This window comes from Carettochelys insculpta, chromosome 3, assembly GCF_033958435.1.
Source record: "Carettochelys insculpta isolate YL-2023 chromosome 3, ASM3395843v1, whole genome shotgun sequence".
NCBI lineage: Eukaryota > Metazoa > Chordata > Testudines > Carettochelyidae > Carettochelys > Carettochelys insculpta.
In genome coordinates, this window is record NC_134139.1 from 29,971,270 (window position 1) to 29,998,171 (window position 26,902).

At 42.0% G+C, this 26,902-nt stretch overlaps 1 protein-coding gene across 22 annotated transcripts in view; it reads left to right on the forward strand.

Moving 5' to 3' along the window:
- The window catches only part of NRXN1 (neurexin 1), a 1,123,636-nt gene that overhangs the window by 485,958 nt on the left and 610,776 nt on the right, over window positions 1–26,902 (forward strand). For all 22 annotated transcript variants that reach the window (XM_074989537.1, XM_074989539.1, XM_074989548.1 and 19 more), the window contains 2 exons: window positions 3,298–3,681; window positions 24,545–24,748. In XM_074989537.1, coding sequence (XP_074845638.1) covers window positions 3,298–3,681; window positions 24,545–24,748 — 588 coding nt within the window. The remainder of the gene's footprint in view (window positions 1–3,297; window positions 3,682–24,544; window positions 24,749–26,902) is intronic.

The window sequence follows — 26,902 nt, forward strand, 5'->3', positions numbered from 1 at the left end:
AGAGTGCCCTATTTCTCCTGGTATCATGATTTGCTTAAAATCAGAAAGTCCTGATAATATTTACAGAATTAGCTGCATTGTTGTACATGTGTGATATTATGCAATGATATATGTGTGATAGGTGCAATAAGGACAATCGTAAGTGCCACAGAAAAGTCCATGAATAAAATATGACTTTTAATTTAATATTTACTAGAAATAATGCAGCATGACAAAATATACTTTAAAATAATAAAAATAAGTGAGAAAATAAAATTGTGAAATACAGTTTTGCCAGAGTCACCATATAGACAACTAAATACTCACCAGTTAAGCATACTTTTGGAAGAACATCTGGAGTATAATATAAATATAGTCCTTGAACTGTTACTAATATGCAGTATATTCCTATAGAGTAACATTTTTTAAGACCAGAAGGAACCAACATGTCATTTCGTCTGGCATATGTGTGCCACAGACTTCCAACTCCCTCCCCACAACACCTGTGATAGAAATTGGGAGGGCCATGGGGGCATGGCCTCCCCAAGCTGGGTACACTCAGAGGCCACTTGCACTGGGGGGAGGGCAGATTTCTCCCTTGAAATTGGTCCTCCTTTCTCATCATGGGGGGAGGGAAGAGGGCAGGGTGAATGAGGAGTAACTTGAGAAGCTCTGTGCCTTCTGGGCAGTTCCTCCCATATGGTTTGCCTGAGAGAAGGGCAGGAAAACAGTTAAGGATTTAGGACCTCCTATTCCAATTTTCTGATTATTCCAATAAACCTCAAGCAAAACACAGAAGAAAAGTATTCCTGCTATTCCTAAAGGGAGTGCGAGATAAACATTTAAATAAAATGTTTAAGCATTTTTATACACAATTATTAACATGCTAGAAAGATACAAGCTTTTTGGTCCCCTCATTCTTTATTTTAAATATCCATTAAAAGTAGTGAGCTGGTTTTTTGAATTACATTGAGCTCAATTGAGTCCAGAAGTACTGGACATCTCATAAGGGAGCGTGATCTTCTGGCATTTCCCGAGCAGAATTATTAGATTACTGTCTAAATGTCTGAACATTTTGGATGCTTAATCTGAAATATTGAGGTTTGCCCATTTTTTTAATCTGTGGGTCCCCTGGGACTCTGTAGCATGGTAGTACAAAATATTCACATCACAAATACACTTCTGGGGGGCAGACAGCAGTATATTTGGTCATGTCAAGTTGTGGCTTTTCAAAAATAGTTGTTTTTCACAGAGTTAGTGTCCGGAAGGGACCACTGTAATAAAGTAATCTGACCTACTGCATAACATAGCCAATGGGATTCCAAACAAAATTTTTTTTTGGTTTGTTCTTTTGAAGATTCTACTTCACTTTAATTTAACATTCATTTAATAAAATGTATGTTTCAAACATTTATAACTGACTCACTTCTGCTTTCAGTTCAAAATTGCATTTCGATACAGGGGCTTGCAAGATCTTGGACATATCATTTCTCAGTGACATTCCTTAGGAAATGCTCCATAGTTGTCAATTCTGAAAAACACTCCTTGGGCTTGTCTACACTTGCCCTGTATTTGAAGGGAGCATGTTCATCAGGGTGATGGGCGATTGCGAATGAAATGCTGCAGTGAATATGCAGCACTTCATTAGGCTAATTCTGCCCCGCAGCAACTTTGAAGGGTCCAGCTTCAAAGTTCTGGCATGCATGTAGCCGCGGGCGCTTCAAGGTGCCTTTACTCCTCAAAAGTTTAACCCTTCAAAGTTGCTGTTGGGGAGAGAATTAGCTGAAGGAAGTGCTGCATATTCACCGTAGCACTTCATTAGTAATCTCCCATCACCTGGATTAACATGCCACCTTCGAAGTTGGGGGCAGGTGTAGAGAAATCCCTTGTGATGTTTAGGAATCTCTGCTGCATTGTGATAATAGGAATGGTGCTTCACATGTGTCCGTATAGTCACAGAGGTAGCACTGTTAGGCTGTATCTTCACAAAACAAAAAAACAGTCCTGTAGTACTTTTAAAAACTAACAAAATGATTTATTAGGTAATGAGCTTTCATGGGACAGATCCACTTCTTCAGATTAGGAAATTCTGAACATCTGAAGAAGTGGGTATCTCCCACAACAGCTCATCACCAAATAAATCATTTTGTTGGTCTTTAAAAAGTGCTATAGCACCACTATTTTATTATGTCTGTGTATGTGTCATACGTTCCACTGTCCTGCTTTCCGTATTTCCCTTCCAAACACATGGCTTAGGGCAAAGCAAAACATGCACATTATCGATGTAATGTGGCTGCTAATTTACTTAACATGCTAGTCTGTAGGAAATTGTGATTTCACATCCTGTTTGAATGCGAAGACAGGATTGTGCATTAAAATCCACAAACAGATTTTCTTTTTAATAATCTTATGGCAACAGTTGAACTGAATCAGGTAACATGCCTGTGCTGTGATTCTGTGCATTGAATGAAGTTGCCAAGTCTTGATAATTACATATAGAGATGGGTATCTTGACAATTTATTATCCTGGCCAGCATTTTGAGGCATTTTGTGTAAGTGGCACAGCTAACATTTCAGGCTTTTTTTTTTTGCTAAAAGGAAGAAGACAAAATGTGATTTCATGGACTTTTTTTTTCCTCTTCCTTTCCCTTCTGTGTAATATGCACAGATTTAGACATATATGTCAGAATCATTGATTCCTACCTCCCCCACCCCCATAGCGGAAAAAATAAATTGCTCTTTCTTTAATGAGTGGCTGCCTGTCAGTGGATGAGAGTCTTTTCCCTCCCTCACAGAGGGTCTGATAGAAAACCCACTAAAACCAATCTGAGTCATTTCAAGACTAGGATGGGCTTTGGAGCCAATCCATAGGCATGGTGCAATCTCCTTAGAGGACTCACTGCAGGCAGAATGCCTAGCATGGGGTCTTGAGCTATCTAGCAGGCAGTGCTGTTGCAACAAAAGGGTATTTCTGAAGATCATCCTGAAATATATTTGAATTTTTTGCATTGAATAATGTATTTTATCTGCCTTATATTCCCTAAGTAGATTTTGGTTTGCATACGTTTAAGTTTACTCAGTGTTTTGTGGCAATGTTTGTACACCACATAATTCCTAATATGTGTTTAAGGGATGTTTTAATACCAAATAATGTGGCATTTGATGCTTGTGAAGTGTCTGAATAGAAGATTCATCTAGGGCTTTCGTGTCTGAGGTAGCTGGCAATAAACAAATACTGCATTTGGGGACTCAGGGAATAAAGGAATGCTGCCAGAATTCTCGTTTATATCTTAAAAAGCTTGCATTTTGTTTTTTTAGGTACAATTTCTGTGAATACATTACGCACACCATACACTGCACCAGGAGAAAGTGAAATCCTAGACCTCGATGATGACTTGTATCTTGGAGGCTTGCCAGAAAATAAGGCTGGTCTGATTTTCCCAACTGAGGTGTGGACAGCACTTCTCAATTATGGATACGTTGGCTGCATCAGAGATTTGTTTATTGATGGCCAAAGCAAGGATATTCGACAAATGGCTGAAATTCAGAGCACTGCTGGAGTGAAGCCGTCATGCTCAAGAGAAACTGCAAAACCGTGCCTGAGCAACCCTTGTAAAAACAATGGTGTGTGCAGAGATGGGTGGAACAGATATATCTGTGATTGTTCCGGTACAGGATACCTTGGCAGATCATGTGAGAGAGGTAGGTTTCAAGAGATTGTGCATGACTCTACAATCTAGAGATTAAAAATGGAAAGTAGTATGTTAACTGTTCGTTTGGAAGAAAAATAATCTTCATTGTTCAATGCTCTTCGTTCTCAGTGGTTTTATATTGGCACAACATTACATTGAATCAAGTGGCCATAAAGAGTTTGAGGGAGATTTTCAAAGGCAAAACTGACTTTGAAGTGAGGTCTGATTCTCCAAGCACACACTATTATAACCCTACTAACAACAGAAGGAGTGAATTCCAGGAGTGAAATGCTGGCCTCATTGAAGTTTTTGGCAAAGTTTCCACTTGTTTCAGTGATTAGGCTTTTGCCTCTTGAATGGAGGTGAGAAAAAAACTCACACTAAATCTTTGGGAAGCTACACTTAATCACTGCAGTTTAAAAAAAAAGTTTCTAGCTTGTAAGTAAATAAAATATTGTTCATCATAAATAGTAGAATAATTTATGTTAAATTAATGAATATAACATTTAGATATGGAGTGTAAAATCGGATGGTACCTATACATGTTTAATTTGATAAAATTGTGGGCAGGGACTTAAAAGTACATATTATTTCTAGGGCAATCAAATAGTTGAAAACTAATCCTGAATAATCACACTGTTAAAAGTTGAATACTAGTTGAAATCTATTAACATTTTCTATATTTTCAAAGGCATTGTTCTCAATTACAACACTGAATACAAAATATGAGAACGTAGAATACAACAAAGATCTTACAAATGTAGAATTATGTACAAAAAATCCTGCATCCAAAAATAAACAATGTAAGGCTTTAGAAATATACAAGTCTACTCAGTCCTACTTCTTGTTCAGCCAGCAAGTCAGTCAGACAAACATTTGCAGGAGATCTCTCTCACATTTTTGGAAAGGCACTTAATATTTTTAAACCATGGGTAGAGTACTCCAACTATCTTTAGAAATCTCACATTGGTACTTTCTTTGGCTGGGTCTACACGGAGCCACTTCCAGCGGCTCCATGTTAATAATCAGTCTTGCAAATGCAAATGGCTGTTCGTTAGCATATTCCTGCAGCTCATTAGCATAGCCACGCAAGATCTCACTCTTGGCAGAGGAGGATGCTGGCAGTAAAGAGGCCATATGGACATGCCTCTGCTCTGTCACCAGCTCCTTATGCCTGAATTGTTTCATACAATTGTTAGCTTATCTGGCATGTGAATACCTTACAATGCTAGCTACAAAAGTGCCATATGAACACCTATTCTTGCTTTGAAGTGACGTTGTAAATAAGACGCAAACATCATCTCCTGTAAACATAGACTTGCTTTTCTTACAGATTGCCTGAACAAGAAGTAGAACTAAGTAGATTTGAGGACATTGTTCTGTTTCTGAGTACAGTTGTGTAACAAAAAAAAAACAAACTACATATGTGCAAATATTTATATCAAAATAATAAAGTGAACACTATACATTTTACATTCTGTATTGTAATTGAAATCAATACATTTGACCATGTAGAAAAAGATCCAAAATATTAAATAAATTTCAATTGGTATTTTAATGTTGAACAGTGTGATTAAAACTATGATTAATCCCACTTTTTACTGTGATTATTTTTGAGTTAATAATGTGAGTTAACTGCTATTAATCAACCCTCCTAATTATTTCTTGTATCATTTCTATCTTATTTTAATTAACTTAATTAACATTTTAATAGTCTGCAAGCAATAGTATTTCAGTAATATTTAAAAATAGAATAGTTCAAGAATACCATTGAGAAGAATTTCTCTCTGGTTTGAATTGTGCATATACTACTTATACGATGAGGCAGATTATTTCGGTGTGCAATGTACACTTTTATTTAAAGAAAAGAAACAATAAGTACTATGTTCTAGTATCTTGGATGAAACAGATCTTTTATTTTAAATTGGTACCCAATAGAATTGGTACAGACACTTCCAGTGCCTTGCAAACACTTGGCTTAAATCTTAGCTACACTATATTAGGCATGATTTTTTGCAGTTGCCAGTTACAGGACTCATATTTTAGTGATTGAATATTAAATCTGCTTTTCTATTTCTCTTTCTATAAGAAATCTTCACTTTTATATTCTAATATTCTCTCTTCAGTTATTTTATTACAGTACAAGAAAAGACCTAGACCTTATTTAATATATTTCAAGGAATGAGAGAAATGAAATTCGACATCCCTATTTATAAGGATAAGTGGGAAACTAGCAGAACAAAAATCTTGCTTAGTATTTTTATTTCAGATTGAACAAGAAATGCTCATGTGCCAGAACTCTTCATTTTGTGAAATCTTATATTACAATTAGCACATAATACAGTCTTCCTGTCTAGCTGAAACCCAATTTTCATGCTTATTCGCCATCAGATAAAGATTCTTCTTTGCAATTTAATTCATTTTGCTAGGTAAAGTGGTCTTCTAAACATTTTACTCTTTAAAAATGTATATTTTTTAAAATATCTAGATATAATCTTAAGGAAATTCCATCACTTGTGTGGTAAATGAAGTCAGGTTATTGGCATTTGCAATTGTCCCAGACTGTTTTAAAGATGTAAGCCCCTTTGGCTAGAGGCCAATTATTTTAATGTCTCTGGATAGTTCTGTAACTGGTGGCATGAAGTTGGTGAGAGCATACCAATCTGTAAAATGAATTACAAAAACCTTCAGTTAAATATGTATGGTGTACCACCCTGTGGCAAAATTCCGCTATTACATATGGCATAAGTTTAAAAAAAAAAAAAAAAAAAAAGAAAAGTACTTCTATCTTTCTAAATCTGGAAGAGAGAGAAATATTTACATATTTCAATCATTAGAGGTGGGGCAACAAATACATGCAAATCTGCAAATGAGAGTTTAATAGCAAACTTCATTATAGGGATTTGTCATAAGCATGTTTAATGGGTCACAAGAACTTGCACAGAATCCTTCTCATCTCCAGTTATTTTCCCCCAGTACATTTTCAGCCATTGTCCAATTTAGAACTTAATTTTCTAGCACACGTAACTTCACCTACTGGGAGTGATGGCAATATGGTATCTTTACTAACTTCATCACAATCTTATCTGGTTCTTGTCCAGCACAAGCCTTTGTTCAGTCAGTGCAGGATCATTTCCTGCCATCGAATTTCCCTGTTCAGAGAAAACTGCAGTTCTCCTAATAATGTGTGTAACACAAATGATCATGCATTAATATGTTTACAGTTTTGGGGATTCTGAAATTTGGGGATTTGTATTTATATTTTGTGACACTAGCATTTGTGGGTCATGAAGCTTTCTTTACCTTAATAATCAGAGACCTCATTTCTCCATATTATATGTCTCGGTATTTTACAACACAGGCATGAGTATATAGTATATATGGTAGATCTATACTGCTTGTGCTATAGCAGCACCTTTCTAAATTTGTACCTGTGCTGATGTAATGCTAAATTGTGGACACCTGCTTCAGGAACAGAAGGGGATATTCCATCACTATAGTAAATTTACCTACTTGAAACAGTAGCTAGGTAGATGGAAGAATTCCTTCATCAGCCTAGCTGCATCTACAGTGGAGGTTAGGTTGAGCTAACTACATCGCACAGCACATCCAATTTTTATCAGCTTTGAGTGACATAGCTAAGTCACCCTGCATCCAGCAGTCATAATATAAATTAAACATAGTGTAGTCAGCAGGTCCTGGCTAAATTCTTCCTAAGGTACCGTGATAAGGTCAGGCAAGAAGGCTCCTGAAGAGTGATAGAAGGGAACTATGTTAGCCCTAGATTAACCGGGTCCCTGTTCCCAGAGTAAATTAGCAAGGACTAATCCAGAACCAGCAGGAACCTGCTAGACTAAGGCCAGTTAAAACACCTGGAGCCAATTTGGAGGCTTGCAGACTCCAGGAAGCAAGGCTAATCAGGACACCTGCAGCCTATTATAAAACCAGTCTCAGCTGGTTCTTAAAGGCTCTTCTTCTGTTGGCTCAGTGTGTGTGAGAGAAGTGGGTGAGAAAAGGAGCTGTGAACAGTCTGAGAGCAGCAAGTGCAAGCAGGTGTCAGAGGGAAGAGCCTGCGGTAAGGAGGGCACTAGGTACCACTGTGAGGAAGTGGCCCAGGGAATCATCACTCTCAAGCACCTGAGACTTGAGACCTTACAAGCAGTAAGAGGGTGGGCCTGGGCTCCCCCACATTTTCTCATCCACTCTCCAGCACAGTAGAAGGACTGATATTGGTGGAGGGATTTGGCCTGCCTGGATCTCTTGGACCTAAGGTACTATAGACCAGACAGCCTATAGGGTTGATACCTGGAAAAATAATGGAACAAATTACTAAACTGTTTGTAAGCATATAGAGGATAATAGAAAAACAGATAACCAATGTGGATTTGTCAAGAACAAATCATTCCAGAACAACCTCATTTCCTTCTTGAAGGCTCAGTGGGTAAGTGAATAGGGAATACCAATAGATGTTGTAACTTGGTTTTTCTTATGGCTTTTGATACAGTCCCACATGACACTCTCATAAGCAAAGCAGAAAAATTTGATCTAGATGGAGTCACTGTAAAAAAGTTGCATAACTGATTGAAAGACTGTTCTCAAATAGTGACTTTCTGTCAAATTTGGAGGATGTCTATTGGGCTGCTGCAGGGTTCTTTCCTGGGACTGGTTCTATTCAGTACAGTAAACCCTCGAGTTACAAGGGGGCTGTGTTCTTGCAACCCCAGTGTAACTCAAATTTTCATGCAAGTCGCAGGGGAGAGGGAACCAGGCTGCCATTTGGTTCCCAGCTCCCCTCTGATAGCAGTTTCCTGGCTGCTTCTCTCTGCTGTCCTCCAGGGGTGCAGCGGTCATCCTAACAGCCACGCTGCTTGGGGAGGGCAGAGAGAAGGCTTTTAGCTTGCTTAGCTGCCTGCAGCTGTGAGCAGCTCCACACACTAAAAGCTCCTTCCCTCTTTCTTCTCCCAGCTGTGCGGCTGTCAGCCTGACAGCCATGTGGGTGGAGGAAAGCAGGGGGAAGGGGACACAGAGCAGCTTCAAGCTGTGCTTAACTCGGGTTAAAATGAATTATGCACAACTTGAAGCCATGTATTTCAAGGGTTTTCTGTAGTTTCATTGATGACTTGGATAAGGGAGTGAAGAGTATGCTTATAAAACCTGTGAATGACACTGAGAGAAGTTGTAAGCACTCTGGAGGACAGGATTAGAATTCAAAATAACCTTGACAAACTGAAGACTTGATCTGAAATGAACAAGATAAAATTCAGTAACACAAGTTCCCAGTACTTCATTTAAGAATTAGAAATCAAATGAACAAACAATAGATATACCTGGCTAGGTGGTGCTGGTGAAGAGAAGGTTGTAGGTCTTGAAGTGCATCTCAAATTGAATTTGAGCTATACAAAGCTATACAATCATAAGGCAAATAGCATTCTGAGGTGCATTAATAGGCACATTGTTTGTACAACATTGGAGATAATTTTTCTATTCTGCTCATCACTGGTGAGAACTTATCTGCAGTACTGTGTCCAGTTCTGAGTGCCACACTCTAGGAAGAAACTTGAACAAATTACTTTCCTATGGACTCTCAACAAAAAATATGATAAAGATTTTGAAAACCCTAACCCTATATGGAAAGTTTAAAAAAAGAAACAAAAAACCTGGACATAGATAGTCTTGAAAAAAGATAGCTGGATACCCCGGTAATTCGTCAGATATATTAATGGCTGTTACAAAGAAGATTGTGATCAGTCACTCTCCATATATCCACTAAAGGTGGGACAAGAAATAATCAACTTAATCGACAGTAAGAGAGGTAGAGGTTGAATATTAGGAAAGACTTTCTGGCTATTCAGGTTGTTAAGCACTGAATGGGCTTCCAAACAAGATTGCGAAATCACGGTAACTGGAGGTTAAGAAAATCTTAGACAAACATCTGTATGGGAAGGACTGATTACACTTGGTCATTCTCAGTGTCAGATGCAGAATTTCACAAGGTTCCTTCCAAGCCTATATTTCTATGAATCGATGAATATATTATTCTGCAATCTTATCAGATTAGTAACCAATGAAAAGCCAGGGGCAAAAAAGATATTTTATGCTCAATCCAGCCTATTCAAAGTTAGTAGTTCTTTTGTGTGAATGGAGAGATTGGGTTGTATGTACTTATTTTCCCAACCTATGTCTACACTAGCCCTTTCTTTTTGGGAGCGGCATGGTAATGAGGGAGTTTGGAAGATGCTAATGAGGCACTGCCATGAGTATGCAATGCTTTATTAGCATAATGGCAGCCGCACACGATCCAGAAGTGCTGCTTTTCGAACACACGCCACCTGTGTAGACAGGGGTCTTTGGAAAGAACCCCTCCCCCAGACTTTGAAAGCACTTTCTTCCTACAACCAAACAGGAAGAAGGAGCTTTCAAAGTCTGTGGGGTCCTTTTGAAAGGCCCCCCGTCTATGCGGGTGGCATGCGTTCCAAAAGCGGCACTTCTGGATCACGTGTGGCTGCCCTTATGCTAATGAAGCACTGCATATTCATGGCAGCACCTTATTAGCATCTTCCAGACTCCCTCATTACCATGCCTCTTCCTTTTGGAAGGAGCTACTGTAAACGATGGATCCACATCCGAACCCTTTAAGATTCTCAGCGGAGTGAAGCAGGGATGTGTGCTGGCTCCAACACTGTTCAGCATCTTCTTTGCAGTTTTGCTCAAATATGCCTTCGGAACTGCTACAGCGGGTATCTCTCTCCGCACGAGAACGGACAGCAACCTCTTCAAACTGTCGAGGCTTAGAACGAAGACCAGGGTGCTTATGAAGCGTCTAAGGGAGTTCCTTTTTGCTGACGATGCAGCTATTGCTGCTCACACTCAGCAGGAACTGCAGTCACTCGTAACTCACTTTGCAGATGCATGTATGGAATTTGGCCTCACAATCAGCTTAAAGAAGACCCAGGTGATAGGCCAAAACGTGGGTAATGAGTCATCTATCACCGTGCTAGACTACGAACTGGAAGTTGTCCATGAGTTCGTGTACCTAGGCTCAATGATCTCGGTCAACTCGTCACTTGATAGCAAGATCAACAAGCACATTGGAAAAGCCGCCACAATGTTCTCCAGGCTGACGAAGAGAGTATGGGCTAACAATAAGCTCACTGTGTACACCAAGGTGCAGGTCTACACAGTCTGTGTTTTGAGCACACTGCTGTACGCCAGCAAGACATGGACTTTGCACTCAAAACAAGAGCAGCGGCTCAACACATTCCACATACGCTGCCTTAAGCGCATACTCGGTATCTCATGGCAGGACAAGGTCCCCAGTAGTGCAGTGCTTGAGAGGGCAGGCACCGCCTCCATGTTCACCCTTCTCAAACAGAGGCATATGCGCTGGCTGGGCCACGTCTCATGCATGACGGATGGCCGAATACCAAAGGACCTCCTCTTTGGTGAACTGGCATCTGGAAGGAGGCCAAAAGGGCGACCTAAATTGCACTACAAGGACACGTGCACGTGTGACCTCAGCGCTCTCTCTATCAGTGTGAACACCTGGCATTCGCTCGCCTCAGACAGGCATGCCTAGAAACAGGGAGTGAAGGAAGCTCTTGTTACATATGAAACTACCTTGGTGAAGGAAGCGGAAGACAGGAGAGCCCTCAGGAAGATCCGTGCCCGTGATACCAGAGCAACATCTGCCTACTGCTGCTCACAGTGCGGAAAGGACTGCCACTCTCGGATTGGATTGCACAGCCACAGAAGACGCTGCTCGAATCAGTCCAACTGGGGCGCAAAGCCATGATCCCTCGGGATCGAAGGATGCCTACTACTACTGTAGCTCCAGTATAACAGACTGTTGCTTTTACTTAAAGTAAAAAGACCAGTATAATCTAAGGCTTGGTTTAGTTTTTTGGGTTTTTTTAAATCAAAACTATACCACATGGAGTGACAGATGTCATAGGAATATAATTTGGCTTCCTCTATGATTTTCATCATCGATCACAACATGTGACTCTCTTGGCAAAACCTTTCAAATAGTTGCATACATTTGACTGGATAACAAGGAACAATGCAAAAGACTAACTTTATCAAAGAAAGGAAAGGCAAGCAGAGTTACAAGGAATTAAATTAAATGACCTTAAATGAGGAGAATTATACTTGGGTGCATTTTTTTCCCTGTTTGAATGGTCTCTGGACATCTTTTATTAAAGTTAAAAAAGAAAAAAGTCTGCCAAACACAGAACTACATAGAAGTCATGTTTCCTATTGTTATAATAATCTTATTGTCTGTTTATTTGATTACTATGGATTTCATCCTTTGCACCTGCTATATCATGGCTGCTTCTACACATGTCAACTCCTGTTGGAGGTGGCATGGTAATTAGCACCTCATTAGCCTGTTTTGAGTTGCCTCATGTGCATAATCAGCACCTCTTTAGCATGATGGTGGCTACACAAATTTCAAAATGCAGACTTCACATTGCAGATGGACAGTGTAGATGGGGACAGCTTTGAAATAAGTGCCCCACTTCAACATTCCCTTACTCCCACAAAACTGGGGCATTTATTTTTAAGCTGCCCCCATCTGCACTGTCAAGCTGCAATTCAAAGTCTGCAGTTTGAAATTTGCATGGCCCTCATTATGCTAATGAGGCACTGAATATGCATGTTAGCACCTCATTAGCCTGCTTCAAATTGTCTAATTACCCTGCCACCTTTGACGGGAGGTGGCACGTATAGAAGCAGTCCATGTGGGGCTAGATTCTACCACCCTAGTGAGAACAACCCTTCGAACAATCCTACTGAAATAAAGCATTGCTTGTCATGAATGAAGATGGCCAATTTTTGCCCCATTAAATGCTTATCCTAATTGTAGTGATTTCGGTTTCAACCACCTTTTATCAAATAGACATTTATCTAAGTTATTAAAGACTTCCTCTGTTGTGGTATTAAAATGTATCATTGTGTTACAATGTGACCTATAGCCCTTAGCCAAAATCAGGTTGCACTGTGCTAGGTATTCTGCAAACACAGAGCTCCTGCCCCACAGATCTTACCGTTTAAATAGAATGCAGACAAAAGGCAAGGGGGGAAATGGCGATAAAGTGACTAGGCCACGTGACAGGTCAGTGGACAGTACCAAAATGTGACCTGCTTAAGTTGTTACAAAATACACAGAGTATTTTGGACTTCCCAAACCTCCATTTTTGCATGAAAAATTTAGAATGTCACTGTTAGAAAACACTTCTTCCTCTTCCATGCTGAGGCCCCGATCTGTGACAGTGGCAAAGACCATGGTCATATGTCTGCTGATGAAGCCATTGTTACATCTTCCATAACTACATTATGGAGCGGAAATCAATATGTTAGTAAAATAGTTTTTAAACAAAGAAGCAGCTTGATTACACAAACTGGATTTTTTAGTACAACACCATCAATGTTCCTTTGCTTATAAATTCTTTTAAACTGTGTCTCCAAAACAAAGCGTGTTTGAAAACCTTCCATATATTCTTATATGATTCTTCAGCATTTTTCATAGGCTAACATTTAACTTTGACTACATGCCATGAATGTATAAAGTAATCATGATAGAAGTGGAAACACAAAACATAATACACTTATAAAAGCTTGCAACAATTTATAAGACTGTATGGCTACGTCTACACGTGCAGCCAACATCGAAATAGCTTATTTCGATGTTGCGACATCGAAATAGTCTATTTCGATGAATAACGTCTACACGTCCTCCAGGGCCGGCAACGTCGATGTTCAACTTCGACGTTGCTCAGCCCAACATCGAAATAGGCGCAGCAAGGGAACGTCTACACGTCAAAGTAGCACACATCGAAATAGGGATGCCAGGCACAGCTGCAGACAGGGTCACAGGGCGGACTCAACAGCCAGCCGCTCCCTTAAAGGGCCCCTCCCAGACACAGTTGCACTAAACAACACAAGATACACAGAGCTGACAACTGGTTGCAGACCCTGTGCCTGCAGCATAGATCCCCAGCTGCCGCAGAAGCAGCCAGAAGCCCTGGGCTAAGGGCTGCTGCCCACAGTGACCATAGAGCCCCGCAGGGGCTGGAGAGAGAGCAGCTCTCAACCCCCCAGCTGATGGCCGCCATAGAGGACCCAGCAATTTCGACGTTGCGGGACGCGGATCGTCTACACGGTCCCTACTTCGACGTTGAACGTCGAAGTAGGGCGCTATTCCTATCTCCTCATGAGGTTAGCGACTTCGACGTCTCGCCACCTAACGTCGAAGTTAACTTCGAAATAGCGCCCGACGCGTGTAGCCGCGACGGGCGCTATTTCGAAGTTGGTGCCGCTACTTCGAAGTAGCGTGCACATGTAGACGCAGCTTATATGAACCACATCCCAGCTAATTAGGAAGTCGGGAATGTGCTAACTGAAATTGGCTGACAACAGGCCCTTTGGTTTTTCAGAAGGCTATATACTCATCCCTCGTTAAGTGAGTACTTTATGAGTACTTGCTTAAACCAGGGACAGATATACCTCCCCAAGTTCACTCAATGAGTGAACTCCCCCTGCTAATATGTGTATACCCCTCCCTGCAGCTCCAACCCCCAGTAGTCTGACCCCCTAACCTGCCAGCCCCACAGCCTCACCCCACTGCATCCTGAAACCCCCACGGTCCTGCGGCCAGACCTCCCTGCTAGCCCCACAACCCTGTGCCATGGCAGCCTAATCAGCCCTGTGGCCAGGTCCCCCTGCCGGTCCCGTACGGTGGCAGCCTAACCGGCCCCACAGCCAGACCCCTCTGCTGGACCCTGGGCCCCACAGCCTAACACCGGCCCCGCTTGCCCCACGGCCCCAAATTGTGAAAGCCAGACACACTTGCTGGCCCCACAGCCAGATCCCCCCTGCCTGCACCCCCTGTGGCCCCAAACCTGAACCCCTCACCACAATTTAATCCTCCCTCCTGCTCGCTGCCCCAAACTACCCCCAGCCTTTAACACTTCCCAACCCCAGGTTCACTTACCTCTCAAAAACAGTGCCACCTGCTGCCCCTCCTTCCCCAAGTTAGGAGCCATTAGGAACCAATTAGATACATTTACATCAAAACAAAAAAGCAGTCAAGTAGCACTTTAAAGATGAACAAAATAATTTTTAGGTGAGCTTTTGTGGGACAAACTCACTTCTTCAGACCATAGCCATACCAGAACAGACTCAATATTTAAGGCACAGAGAACCAAAACAGTAATCGAAGTTGACAAATCAGAAACAAAAAATTATCAAGGTGAGCAAATCAGAGAGTCAGAGAGTGGGGGGAAGTCAAGAATTAGATTAAGCCAAGTATGCCAAAGAGCCCCTATAGGCTACGTGTACACATGCACGGTACATCGAAATAGCTTATTTTGATGTAGCGACATCGAAATAGTCTATTTCGATGAATAACGTCTACACGTCCTCCAGGGCTGGCAACATTGACGTTCAATTTTGACGTTGGGCAGCACCACATCGAAATAGGCGCTGCGAGGGAACGTCTACACACCAAAGTAGCATACATCGAAATAAGGGTGCTAGGAACAGCTGCCGACAGGGACATAGGGCGGACTCAACAGCAAGCCGCTCCCTTAAAGGGCCCCTCCCAGACACAGTTGCACTAAACAACACAAGATCCACAGAGCCGACAACTGGCTGCAGACCCTGTGCATGCAGCATGGATCCCCAGCTGCAGCAGCAGCAGCCAGAAGCCCTGGGCTAAGGGCTGCTGCCCACGGTGACCATAGAGCCCCACAGGGGCTGGAGAGAGAGCGTCTCTCAACCCCTCAGCTGATGGCCGCCATGGCGGACCCCGCTATTTCAATGTTGCGGGACGCGGATTGTCTACACGTGCCCTACTTCGACGTTCAACTTTGAAGTAGGGCGCTATTCCCATCCCCTCATGGGGTTAGCGACTTCGATGTCTCACTGCCTAAAGTCGATTTCAACTTCGAAGTAGCGCCCAACACGTGTAGCCATGACGGGCACTATTTTGAAGTTGGCGCCGCTACTTCGAAGTAGTGTGCATGTGTAGACGCGGCCATAATGTCCCAGAAAGTTTGCATCCCTTTTCAAACCACGTGTTAATGTGTCGAATTTGAATATGAAAGAGAGTTCAGCAGCTTCTCTTTGTAAAGCAGCTGCTGAACTCTCTTTCATATTCAAATTCAACACATTAACACGTGGTTTGAACCGGGATACAAACTTTCTGGGACATTATATGGGCTCTTTGGCATACTTGGCTTAATCTAATTCTTGACCCCCCCGCCCCTCTGCTCTCTGATTTGCTCACCTTGATAATTTTTTTTTCTGATTTGTCAACTTCGATTACGGTTTTGGTTCTCTATGCTTTAAATATTGAGTCTGTTCTGGTATGGCTATGGTCTGAAGAAGTGAGTTTGTCCCACGAAAGCTCACCTAATAAATCATTGTGTTAGTCTTTAAAGTGCTACTTGACTGCTTTTTTGTTTTGATAATATATAGACTAACATGGCTTCTTCTCTGAGACTTTTACATATATTTTAATAGGAATTTAGTGTCCATCTTATGAGTTTTTGCCTATGAGCAGAAAGTTGGGAACCAATTGTGCTCATATAGTGAGGAATGAGTGTACCTTCATCTTCATTTTCCAAAGTCCTGATCTGCTACTGCCTTCAAAACACTTATTTCCAGTCACAATTCCCATCTAATACACATCCTTCACCTCCTCATCACATAGAATCATAGAACAACAGAGCTGGAAGAGACCTAAAAAAGCCATCAAGTCCAGCCCCCTGCCCAAGGCAGGACCAAACCCCATCAGATCACCCCAGCCAGGGCTTTGTCGAGGCAAGACTTAAAACACCTCCAGGGATGGAGACTCCACTACTTCCCTGGGTAGACCATTCCAATGCTTCACCACCCTCTTAGTGAAAAAGTTTTTCCTAATGTTCAACCTGGACCTTCCCAACTGCAACTTGAGACCATTGTTCCATGTTCTGCCATCCATGACCACTGTGAACAGCCTCTCTCCAGCTTCTTTGCAACCTCCATTTAGTATGTTGAAGGCTGTTATCAAGTTCCCCCTCAGTCTTCTCTTCTGCAGACTGAACAGTCCCAATTCCCTCAACCTTTCTTCATAGGTCATATGCTCCAGCCCCCTAATTATTGTGGTCACCCTCTGCTGGACCCTCTCCGGTGTATCCACAGCCTTCCTATAATTAGGGGCCCAGAACTGGACACCAAAGCTGAATAAAGAGGAACAATTACTGCTCTGGATCTACTGGAAATGCTCCTCTTGATGCAACTTAATATGCCATTAGCCTTCTTGGCTACAATGGCACACTGTTGACTCATGTCCAGCTTCTCGTCCACTACAACTCCCAGGTCCTTTTCTGCAGAACTACTACGGAGCCAGTCAGACCCCAGCCTGTAACAATGCTCGGGATTCTTCTGGCCCAAGTGCAGGACTCTGCACTTGTCCTTATTGAACCTCAACAGATTTCTTGCAGCCCAGTCTTCCAATTTGTCTACGTTACTCTGGACCCTATTCCTACCCTCCAGCATATCTAGCTCTCCCCCTAGCTTAGTGTCATCCACTAATTCGGTGAGGGTGCAATCCAACCCCTCATCCAGATCATTGATAAATATGTTGAACAGAACAGGTCCCAGAACCGAACCTTGGGGCACTGCACTAGAAACCGACACCATCCTGACATTGAGCCATTGATCACTACCCGCTGGGCCCAACCTTCTAGCCAGCTTTCTATCCATCTTACTGTCCATTTATCCAATCCACATTCCTTTAGCTTGCTGACAAGAATATTGTGGGAGACCGTATCAAAAGCTTTGCTAAAGTCAAGGTAAATCACATCCACTGATTTTCCCCTATCCACAGAGCCAGTTATCTCATTGTAGAAACTAATCAGATTGGTCAGGCATGACTTGCCCTTCATTAATCCATGCTAACTATTCCTGATCACTTTCCCCTCCTCCAAGTGCCTCAAAATGACTTCCTTGAGGAGCCCCTCCATGATTTTTCCAGGGGCTGATGTAAGACTGACCTGCCTGTAGGTCCCTGGATCATCCTTCTTCCCTTTATCAAAGATGGGCGCTACATTTGCCTTTTTCCAATCATCCGGGATCCCTCCTGATCTCCACGACTTTTCAAAGACAATGGCCAAGGACTTGTCAACGACATATGCCAGCTCCCTCAGAACCCTCAGATGAATTAGGTTTGGGCCCATGGATTTATGTATATTTAGCTTTTTTAGATAGCTCCTAACCTGTTCTTTTCCCACCAAAGGCTGTCCACCCTCATCCCACAGTGCATCAGTCCGGGAGCTGTCCTTGTCTGTGAAGACAGAGGCAAAGAAAGCGTTAAGTACTTCAGCTTTCACTACATCGTCTGTCACTGGGTTACCTCCCTCATCCAGTAGGGCCCCCACACCCTTCTGATCACATTCTTTTTGCTAACATGCCTGTAGAAACTTCATTGTGCCTAAGGAAGCCAAGACAGGATCTTCCCCACTCTTCACATTAAATAATTAATTATATTTTTCTCTGTTACTTATTTTTAAATCTCTTGATCCATTCCTCCTCTAATGCCTCCCTGCACACATGACCCCTATATTTTTCTCCCTTTCTCCCCTTGACTTAGCATCACTAAAGTGGCAGAAGCTTTTTTCTGATACGAATAATCAGAAGACTTACACAGCACTGTTCGGGGCCATGGCTGACCCAGGGAGGGAGAGGAGGCCATAGACTCTCCCCTCCAGCTTCTCCAGCCCAGGATGAGGGGACTGCACATCCCACCTACTGGCTTCCCTCTGGGGTTTTCTGGGTGCAGGGACGCCATTGTGCCCCACCTGCTCTATATGGAGGGGGTGTGCCTTGCACCCCAGCTTCTGCCTTCTCATAAGGCTGGCCCGAGGTGGGGTTGTATACAAGCCACGTGCCAGGTGCTCCCATGGGTAGGCACAGACTTCCCACTGGCTTCTCTCTGGGACAGCCTGGGGGAAGCAGAGTCCACATTGGCTGCTCACAGCCCTCTCTGGGACCAGCCAAGAGTGGTGGACACCACACAGTGACCAGGAGATGCTCCCCAGGGCAGGCTGCGGTGGTGGGGGCCATACTGCTTGCTAGTGACTGGTCACTGGAGCATTTGCTGCCCCCCTGTGGTCATTTGTGAGTGTAATGATCGTCCTCTGGTCATGTGTGGGTATAACTGTCCCTGCTATCACTCCTCTCCCTTTCTGTTTGTTTTGTATCAATCACATTCTACACATGTCCGTGGCACAGCAAAACCCTGTCTTTGCTTTTAGTTATGATAAGAGGAAGCTGCATACCAAATTGGTGGCCCTAGTCCATACTGTGTAGGAGGCGTGCTTGAACAAAAAGACTCACACATGAATAGAGGGACAGACAGACACACCTGTCTCAAATATATAGTAAGAAAATAAAAATTAAAAATGCTGATTACAGAAGAGTAAGTGCATCATGGCAGGGACCGTTTTTATGTTCTGTGTTTTACAACATGTACCACAGTGGTGTCTGGAGCTTCCAGTTGTCCCCGGGATGGGATAGGATGGATGGATTTCCACCAGTGATGCAAGTCTAAATTAAAAAAAAAAACCTCTCAACAGGCAAGGAGAATGATTGGTGAATGGAGGGAAGGTGGGAGGCAGTAGGAAATGGTGGAGTAGATAATGTATTACATACAGTTTCAGAGGAAAGTAAGAAGTTGATGTGCCTTGGGGGACTGAATATTCTCAGTAATAGGAGAAAGCAGATGTATTGAGAGGAACAGGACAGATAGGAAAGAGAATGGAAGAGAAGTGTGAGATCACTTTGTTAACTTGACAGACTTGGGTCTTCAATTTCAAATAAACATTTTTATTGTAAATTTTAGTCCTTAATTCTAATCCATTATTTTCGAAACTCATGCCCAAATTGCCCAAGATATAAACTTGAAGAATAACAACATGCCTTTAGCTGTTGGAAGGGTTTTTCTGAGAGTTTCTCTCCAATGGGGGGTGGAAAAAAAAAACAAATAATATGGCTGAGTATTTCAAAGGGGCAAGGGGAAAAGTTACATGAAAGTCTGTAGGAATTTAGTTCTCTATTCCCTTGCGCATTTTAGAAAATCCCAGGCTCCATCAACATTAACAGCCTGATTATCCTCTTACATCAGCTTAAATCTGTTTAATTCCACTGACTTCACTGCGGTTAATCCAAGTGACAGTATTTCAAATAGAAACAGAATCAGGTCCTGAGATTTTCAAGGGTATGTACTTAAAGATAAGACCTACAATTTTTAGCATAGAAAGAAAATATTTTAAGAAAAATTAGCATTTCACAAATTTATCTAAGGAATGTTTCATTTAATCAGTTTTTCACGAGTGAGGATAAATATCTCTCTTCTGTTGAATGATTTCCTGCTATATTTGAGAATTGATGCTGGTATAAAAAAAAAGAACAAGAAGCCTGCTAGTATCAATGGCCTCCACTATTGTTTAATAAAGTCTCTTTCCCAGTCATGCCTCCAACACTGTAATGTTAGTAAAACTGTTTTCCCTGTTTTAAAGGCTGTGCTTCCTCTTAACATGTAGCATATTATTAAACGTTAATCACAGCCATTTTGAGCTTAAACTTATGTTTTTGTAGCATTTAATCTAACGAACCTCTCTGTAGCAACTGAACAGGAGGAAAAATACTCTGTCAACCCTATTGTGAGACAACCTAGCAACGTATGATGTGTTTCTCTCAACAGACGTGTATATCTCATGATGTGATTTGTTATGAATGAAAACCAATTCAGTGGAACTAGATGAAGCCTGATATGAAGTAATAAGATGAGACAATGTTTTCTAACCAAATGTTTATAATGAGGCCATCATTTTATTAATTTTAAACAACCAATTGGAATAAGTAAGGGTTAAGTCTCCCCAGACTGCCCATAGATATCTCTCCAATGTAGATCTTAATCCCTGACACTGCACCTAATGTGAAAGGGTCATTACTCAGGAGGGTAGTTATATTGCCAACATCATGGACATAACCCCTTAGTCATGTGAGTTTTGTGGGCATGGGTGAAGACCCCCCTTAATTCACAGTAGACCTTTGAGATTCTCACCCAGCTCTCAGAATGACTCTACCCCAAGGTTCCTCTGTTTATTCAGGCTATCATTTAGCTAAATCAGCAACCCAGAGTGGGCATTTGTAAAAGTTGCAAGGAAGGAAACCCAGATCTCCTGGTCGCTAGAAGGAAGCTAACCTCATTCTGTCTGAGCCAATCTTACACTATGGAGAAAAATGCTTTCCTAACCTCAAGGGAAAAAAAATTGACAAAGCTTTCCAAAGTAGTGTGGGTTTACTTTTTTCTAACATAAGAATAAGATTAGGCAGGAAGCCACAACAGTATAGGTGTTGGGATAAAAGGAAAGAACTTCCTGTAGTTGTGCAAACTACATCCACAACTCAACTCTGCTTTGCTAGCCAGTCAGGCTACATCTACACTACAGTGATCTGTCAACAGAAGTTAAAACTTCTGTCAAGTTTTAACTTCTGTTGACAGATCACATCCACACACAAAACCAGAGTGAAAAAAGCAATCCACTCTGCCAACAGTGAGTGGCCAGACTCTTCAGCCCTCTCTCAACAGAACAGCTGCTTGGAAGCTTGTCAGAGCACCCCCAGTATTCTCCCAGAGAGTCTATATGACTTTTTTGTCAACAGAAACTATCAACAAAGGCATTCCCTCATTGTGGAGAGGCAGAACGCTGTTGGCGAAAGTGCTGAATTTTGTTGTCAGACTGTTGAAAAAACGCATTTTGTGCATAGATGCTCTATGAGTTTTGTCAACTAAACTCTCTAGTGTAGATGTAGCTTCAGAGGGCAAAATTAGAAGCAAAACACCCCCAGATCCACCACTGGCCTGAAAAAAAGGTGATGGAAGTGTGTGTGTGGGGGCGGGGGGAGACAACCGCTCCATTCAGGCTGGCATCGTATTCAGAATTTAAAGATATGGGAAAGATGTCTCATACCTTGCTGAGTAAGATTCAGGTATCCCTCTGCCTAGTAAAGTGAGTGTTATCAAAAGTCTGAGGTTTTCAGCTGCCTGATAACATGTCAGGTATGACCCTTTAGGCTTAAGCCATCCCCAAAACTGCCACAACCAGGCATGACACTCTTAGCTATGTCTAGACTACAGGATTCTGTCGATAAAACTTCTGTTGACAGAGTGCTCATCCAGATTGCAGATCTGTTGGAGGAGATCTTCTGGGTGGGAGCCTTCTGTCGACATCCCTGTACATGTCATTCCATGAGAGAAAAGGGATGTCTTGACAGAGCGTGTTTTTCCAACATTTGGGCCTATGGATGGGCCACATGTTGGAAAAGTTTTCTGGACAGAACTGTCGGTGAAAGATATGTAAATATGTTGCACACTTTGTGTATCTTTTGCCAACAGTTTCCCCCGGTCTGCGCACATCCTTAGAGATAAACAGAACATTGGCAAAGAGGGCAACTTTAGTCCCCTTCATGCAAATGTTACTACGGCACCTCTCCCTGCAGCTCCCTTATTCAGGAACCTGGAGAAGAATCTACTTCTGTGATGACTGAGGCAGTGGCTACTTCAATGCTCTGCGTGTTATAGCCTTAGAAAAGTATTTCTTGTTAATGACAACTCAACCCACGGATTCTCTTCTCTTGGATAAATAATAACTGGGTCTGATACATCACTTGTTTGTCAGTAGATCTCAAAGCATTTTACAGGAGTGATTAATAATCAGTATCATTAATAGTAGGGTGACCACATTTCCCTATGCTGAAGATAGGACAGCTGGCAAAATTACTCATATTCAAATAAGTTCAACAGCAATCAGTAAGAACTATATAGTACAACAATTCAAATTAACATCAAAATGACCTAAGCTCCTCTTAAAGAGAAATGCTCAGTATCTGGAGCCTTTTCATTTACCTTCTTATCATTAAGGTTTGCATGGGAGAGGTCACACACACACACACACACACACACACGCACGCACGCACGCGCGCGCACGCACCTTTCATAGGACGGGCCATCTGACCTGACCCAACCCTCCTGTTTCCTAAGTGCTCTCCACCTTCTGTATCTGGATGGGCCCTGTGACGCACCCACACACCTGGTGCTGCATGTTCTTGAAGCAACATGCGATTAGCACACAGTCACTTCTACCTCCCACGGATTTCTCTGAGGTCTCACACCAGATCATGACCAGGCTCAGACTTTCAGCACCGTGCAAGAGGAAAAAAAAACAGGAGCTGCTTTCAGCCACAGAAGGTGGTGGGAGTGGGTAGGGATGACTTGCCTATGTCTTTGCAGAGATCATCTCTTTCCTCTTCCCTCCATCCTCTGGCCTGTGGAGAAGCAGCTTGTCCCTTCCAGCCCACAGAAAGGCAGCGAACATCTTTAAGCTGCTGCTGGCCACTGACATAACCCAGACACCACCTGTCACCAGGTTACAACATGGACAGGAAGGAGAAAATCCCTAAAGATGCTTTATGCACTAGGGCCTTGGGAACCTGTCTGCAGGGGCTTCAGCAAACTATGACAGAGAGGTGGCTCAACTGGGGAGACTACCTAGGGGAAAGGGGAGCTACACACTCCCTGGGGACAGGAACTAGAGCAGAGCCAATGAATGAAGAGGGTCCTAAGCCCCTGCCTGGGGGCATCTGCAGAGCCTGTAGATTTGGGGTGCAAATCAGTTAGAAGTAGCATCCTTCTCACTAGTCCAGAGCTCAGTTGAGGGGACAGAGGAGCTTCGCTGTACCAGAGCTAGGTAGGGCTTTGGCACATGCCGGGCTTAGCTCCTGCAGGCCAGTGTCCTGCACAAAAGGATTGTGAACTTTCCACAGCTGCCAACCCAGCTACAGCCAGGTGAGGGAGGAAAGAGCCTGTCAGCCAGGCTGCTGATGAGCTGAATGATCTGTCAAGGAGCTGGTTGTCTGCACAGTGAAGGGAGGGGGTGAAGGGGTACAGCAGGGAGAGGACAGTGAGAATAGGAGCATGTGATGAGCCAAAGGATGGGCAGCAGAGGTGACAAGTAACCAGCTGTCAACTGCCCACACTCACTAGCCACTGCAACAAGCAACCTGTGCTGGCTGGAAATGGGACAGGAGATGAGAGGGGCCTGCTGGCCAAGAGAAGGCACGCAGCAGGGACTGCATTCATGGAGCGGCAAGGGGAGCAGCTGGCCTTGCACACTGCAGCTTTTCCTGACCACCAGCCTTGCACATCCACCACCGTTCTCAGCCCCTGGGCCCCCAACACTCACTGCTGGTGTATGGGCAGCTGTCAAGCCAGGATCTGGCCAACAGCGAGACCCAATATTACTGATAGGAGGGGAGAGTCAGAAAATACAGGGCAATTTGCCCATTTTTTAAGAAAAAAAAAAAAAAGTAAGGATACCTGCAGGAGGACTTAAATATTGGACTATCACTTTAAAAAACAGAACATGAGGTCACACTAATCACAGGTGAGTTTTCAAGAAGTGAATATAATACTGAGCTGGATAGATTTGACCTAAGTCTATGCAATTTGGCCCCAATCTTGCAAGCATAAAGGTGCATAAAGTCAAACACAAGCATAAGTAACTTTTTCAGGTTGGACCTTAAAAAGGCAGCAATTCAGCTAATTAAATTAAGTCTAAAAGCTGTCTTTTTTGTCCCCAAAACCTGAGATTTGTGATTTTAAATTAAATATGTTTCTATGTACACCAACAACTATTGTTATATAATTTTTCAACTTGATTCTGTTGGATTTTTTGGCTACGTACATGTGTTGGCTTTTCTACAAACAGTATCAATAAATACAGTATAAGAATTTTTTAATTAACCATTTTCTTGTCCATTTCCAGAGGCAACTGTTTTAAGCTATGACGGAAGTATGTTTATGAAGATACAGCTCCCTGTTGTGATGCATACTGAGGCAGAAGATGTGTCATTACGGTTCCGGTCTCAGCGAGCTTATGGTATTTTAATGGCAACTACTTCTAGAGAATCTGCAGACACACTTCGTTTGGAATTGGATGCAGGACGAGTTAAACTAACGGTCAACCTAGGTAACAAACTCTCCCCCCTCCCAGAAATTAACATCTTCAGCATTATTATTTTTATTCTTATTATTTTGCTTGCAAGTCTTTATGGAACAGCCTGTTGGCATTAAAATTAAAATATATATGCACATCCTTTAATTAAAGTTAGTGATGTTTATTCATTTGGTTTTGCATTTTTTAACTTTTTACACAGTCTAACATGACCCATTATAACATACGTTGTCCTACTGTGTGTTCTAAAAAGAGAAAGCCAGTTCATCAGTGACATTTCTAGGTGAAATAATTTTAACTTGCTTGATTTCTGAGAACTGGTCTCTACCCACAGATTCTTCATAATTTAGCAGCTACAGAAGTTGAGTGTGCAGAAAGAAACTGTTCCAGCTATAATATGTAGGTCAGTCTAATTTTAGCTCCACCAATTAACATTTCATAAACATACATAATCAAAAACCTTCTAGTTTTCACACATGATGTATTGAACATTATGTCAACTGATGGGCATTATTGGTTTCCTCTTTTTAGCAAATATGTAGTGAAACTCATCTTTTCTTTCTGAACAATTTTTGTGTCAAAAAATAACACAACCCTTCAATGCCCAAAGTCTGCGGCCCTCAGCAAACAGCCATGTGAACACAAAAAACACAAACCCTTCTACAGAAAAAAATAAGTAAAATGCTTTCCTGTTTTGGCATATAATTAACAGAATGTTAGGTTATCGTTTTCCATTAAAAGAAAAAAAAACAAGTATCAAGCTCCATACACCCTTTCCACTTTTCCCTTTTCTTGAGAGAAAGAGAGAGAGAGAGGGCTGGGGAGGGAGGGGGTGTGAAGAGAACAAACAGTGAATAAAACCTCACATAGATTTCATGAGGTGATTTATTTTACATTATTGCTTTCAAGACGGATGAATAATTATTTAAATTACCTGGTTATATGGTGCTTTCATAGATATAGTATTAAATTGTGTAGATAATATGATGATGAGCTTTCACTCATTATGCAGAAAGTAAGTTGGTGAATTAATATTCTGATATGTGGGGGGGGAGGTTGAAGAGGAGAGAAATTAATTAAAAATGAAGACAACCAAGTGGTCTTATCCTATACTTCTCTTATAGTTCCCTCTCATGACAGCTGAGGGTTACTGCAAGCTGATAAAAAGTTTCAAATGTCAAAATGGCAATGTGGGGCCTTCTTCAGGAAAGCTTTCTGTAGTAAGAGGTGTGTAGTGCTGGTCCCTGGCTGTTTGCCACCACTTTTCTGATGCGGTTGACGACACATGACAAACTCAGCTACATGGAAACAAAATCTAGGTCTTTTATTATTTATTCTTCTCAAAGGTGCTGAAGAGAAATTACTGTACATACAAAGCAATGTTGCAAATTTTCAAACTCCAGAGTCATAATCCGACAAAATGATTCTTCAATCTCTTTTCTTATGCCACAGATACTTACATACCTGAACAAAGAAAGTAAAAGAAAAATCAATCCCTGTGTTAATTGTGTGTTTATTCCACACAAATAACATTACTAAAATCAACAATAACAAATTCTTAAGTGAGAAGTAAGATGAAACAAGATGATATTCCCAAACTCATGGATTTTACAAATGAAATGCTGTTAGATATTAATATAGCACTTTAAATACAGCCATTGGTCTGCCATGAATTGGTTGTGTGCGTTCATATTACATAAAAATACGCTATAGTGTGAAAGACTACTTACAAACAGAGAAAGTATTTTACGTTTAACTTCTTAATTTAATAACAATAAAAATGTCCACCTTTGACGTATAGTATGCAGCAGTGGTTCAAGATGTGTGATGGTGGCTTGGCCTCCTCTGTACCCCATTGTGACGGAGCACTTTTTAACCACATTGAGAAAAATTATCTGTTCTTTCACAGATGGGGAAAAAGCTGTGGCCTGCCTCAATCAAACATTTGTGACAACTAACCCTGATTTTTCACTTAGATTTGTCACCATGTAGCTTTGTTTGAAATTGGCCATTTTCGACCTATACTGTCAGTTTTATTTCACTATATCTGGGTTACAGCAATATGTAAAGATCAGTCATTTGGAGTGGCCATATTTGCATGTGTCTGTCCCCGGAAGGGTGGACTGTGATTTTATTGGATGTCTGCAGCTATTACCTTGAAGGATAAAT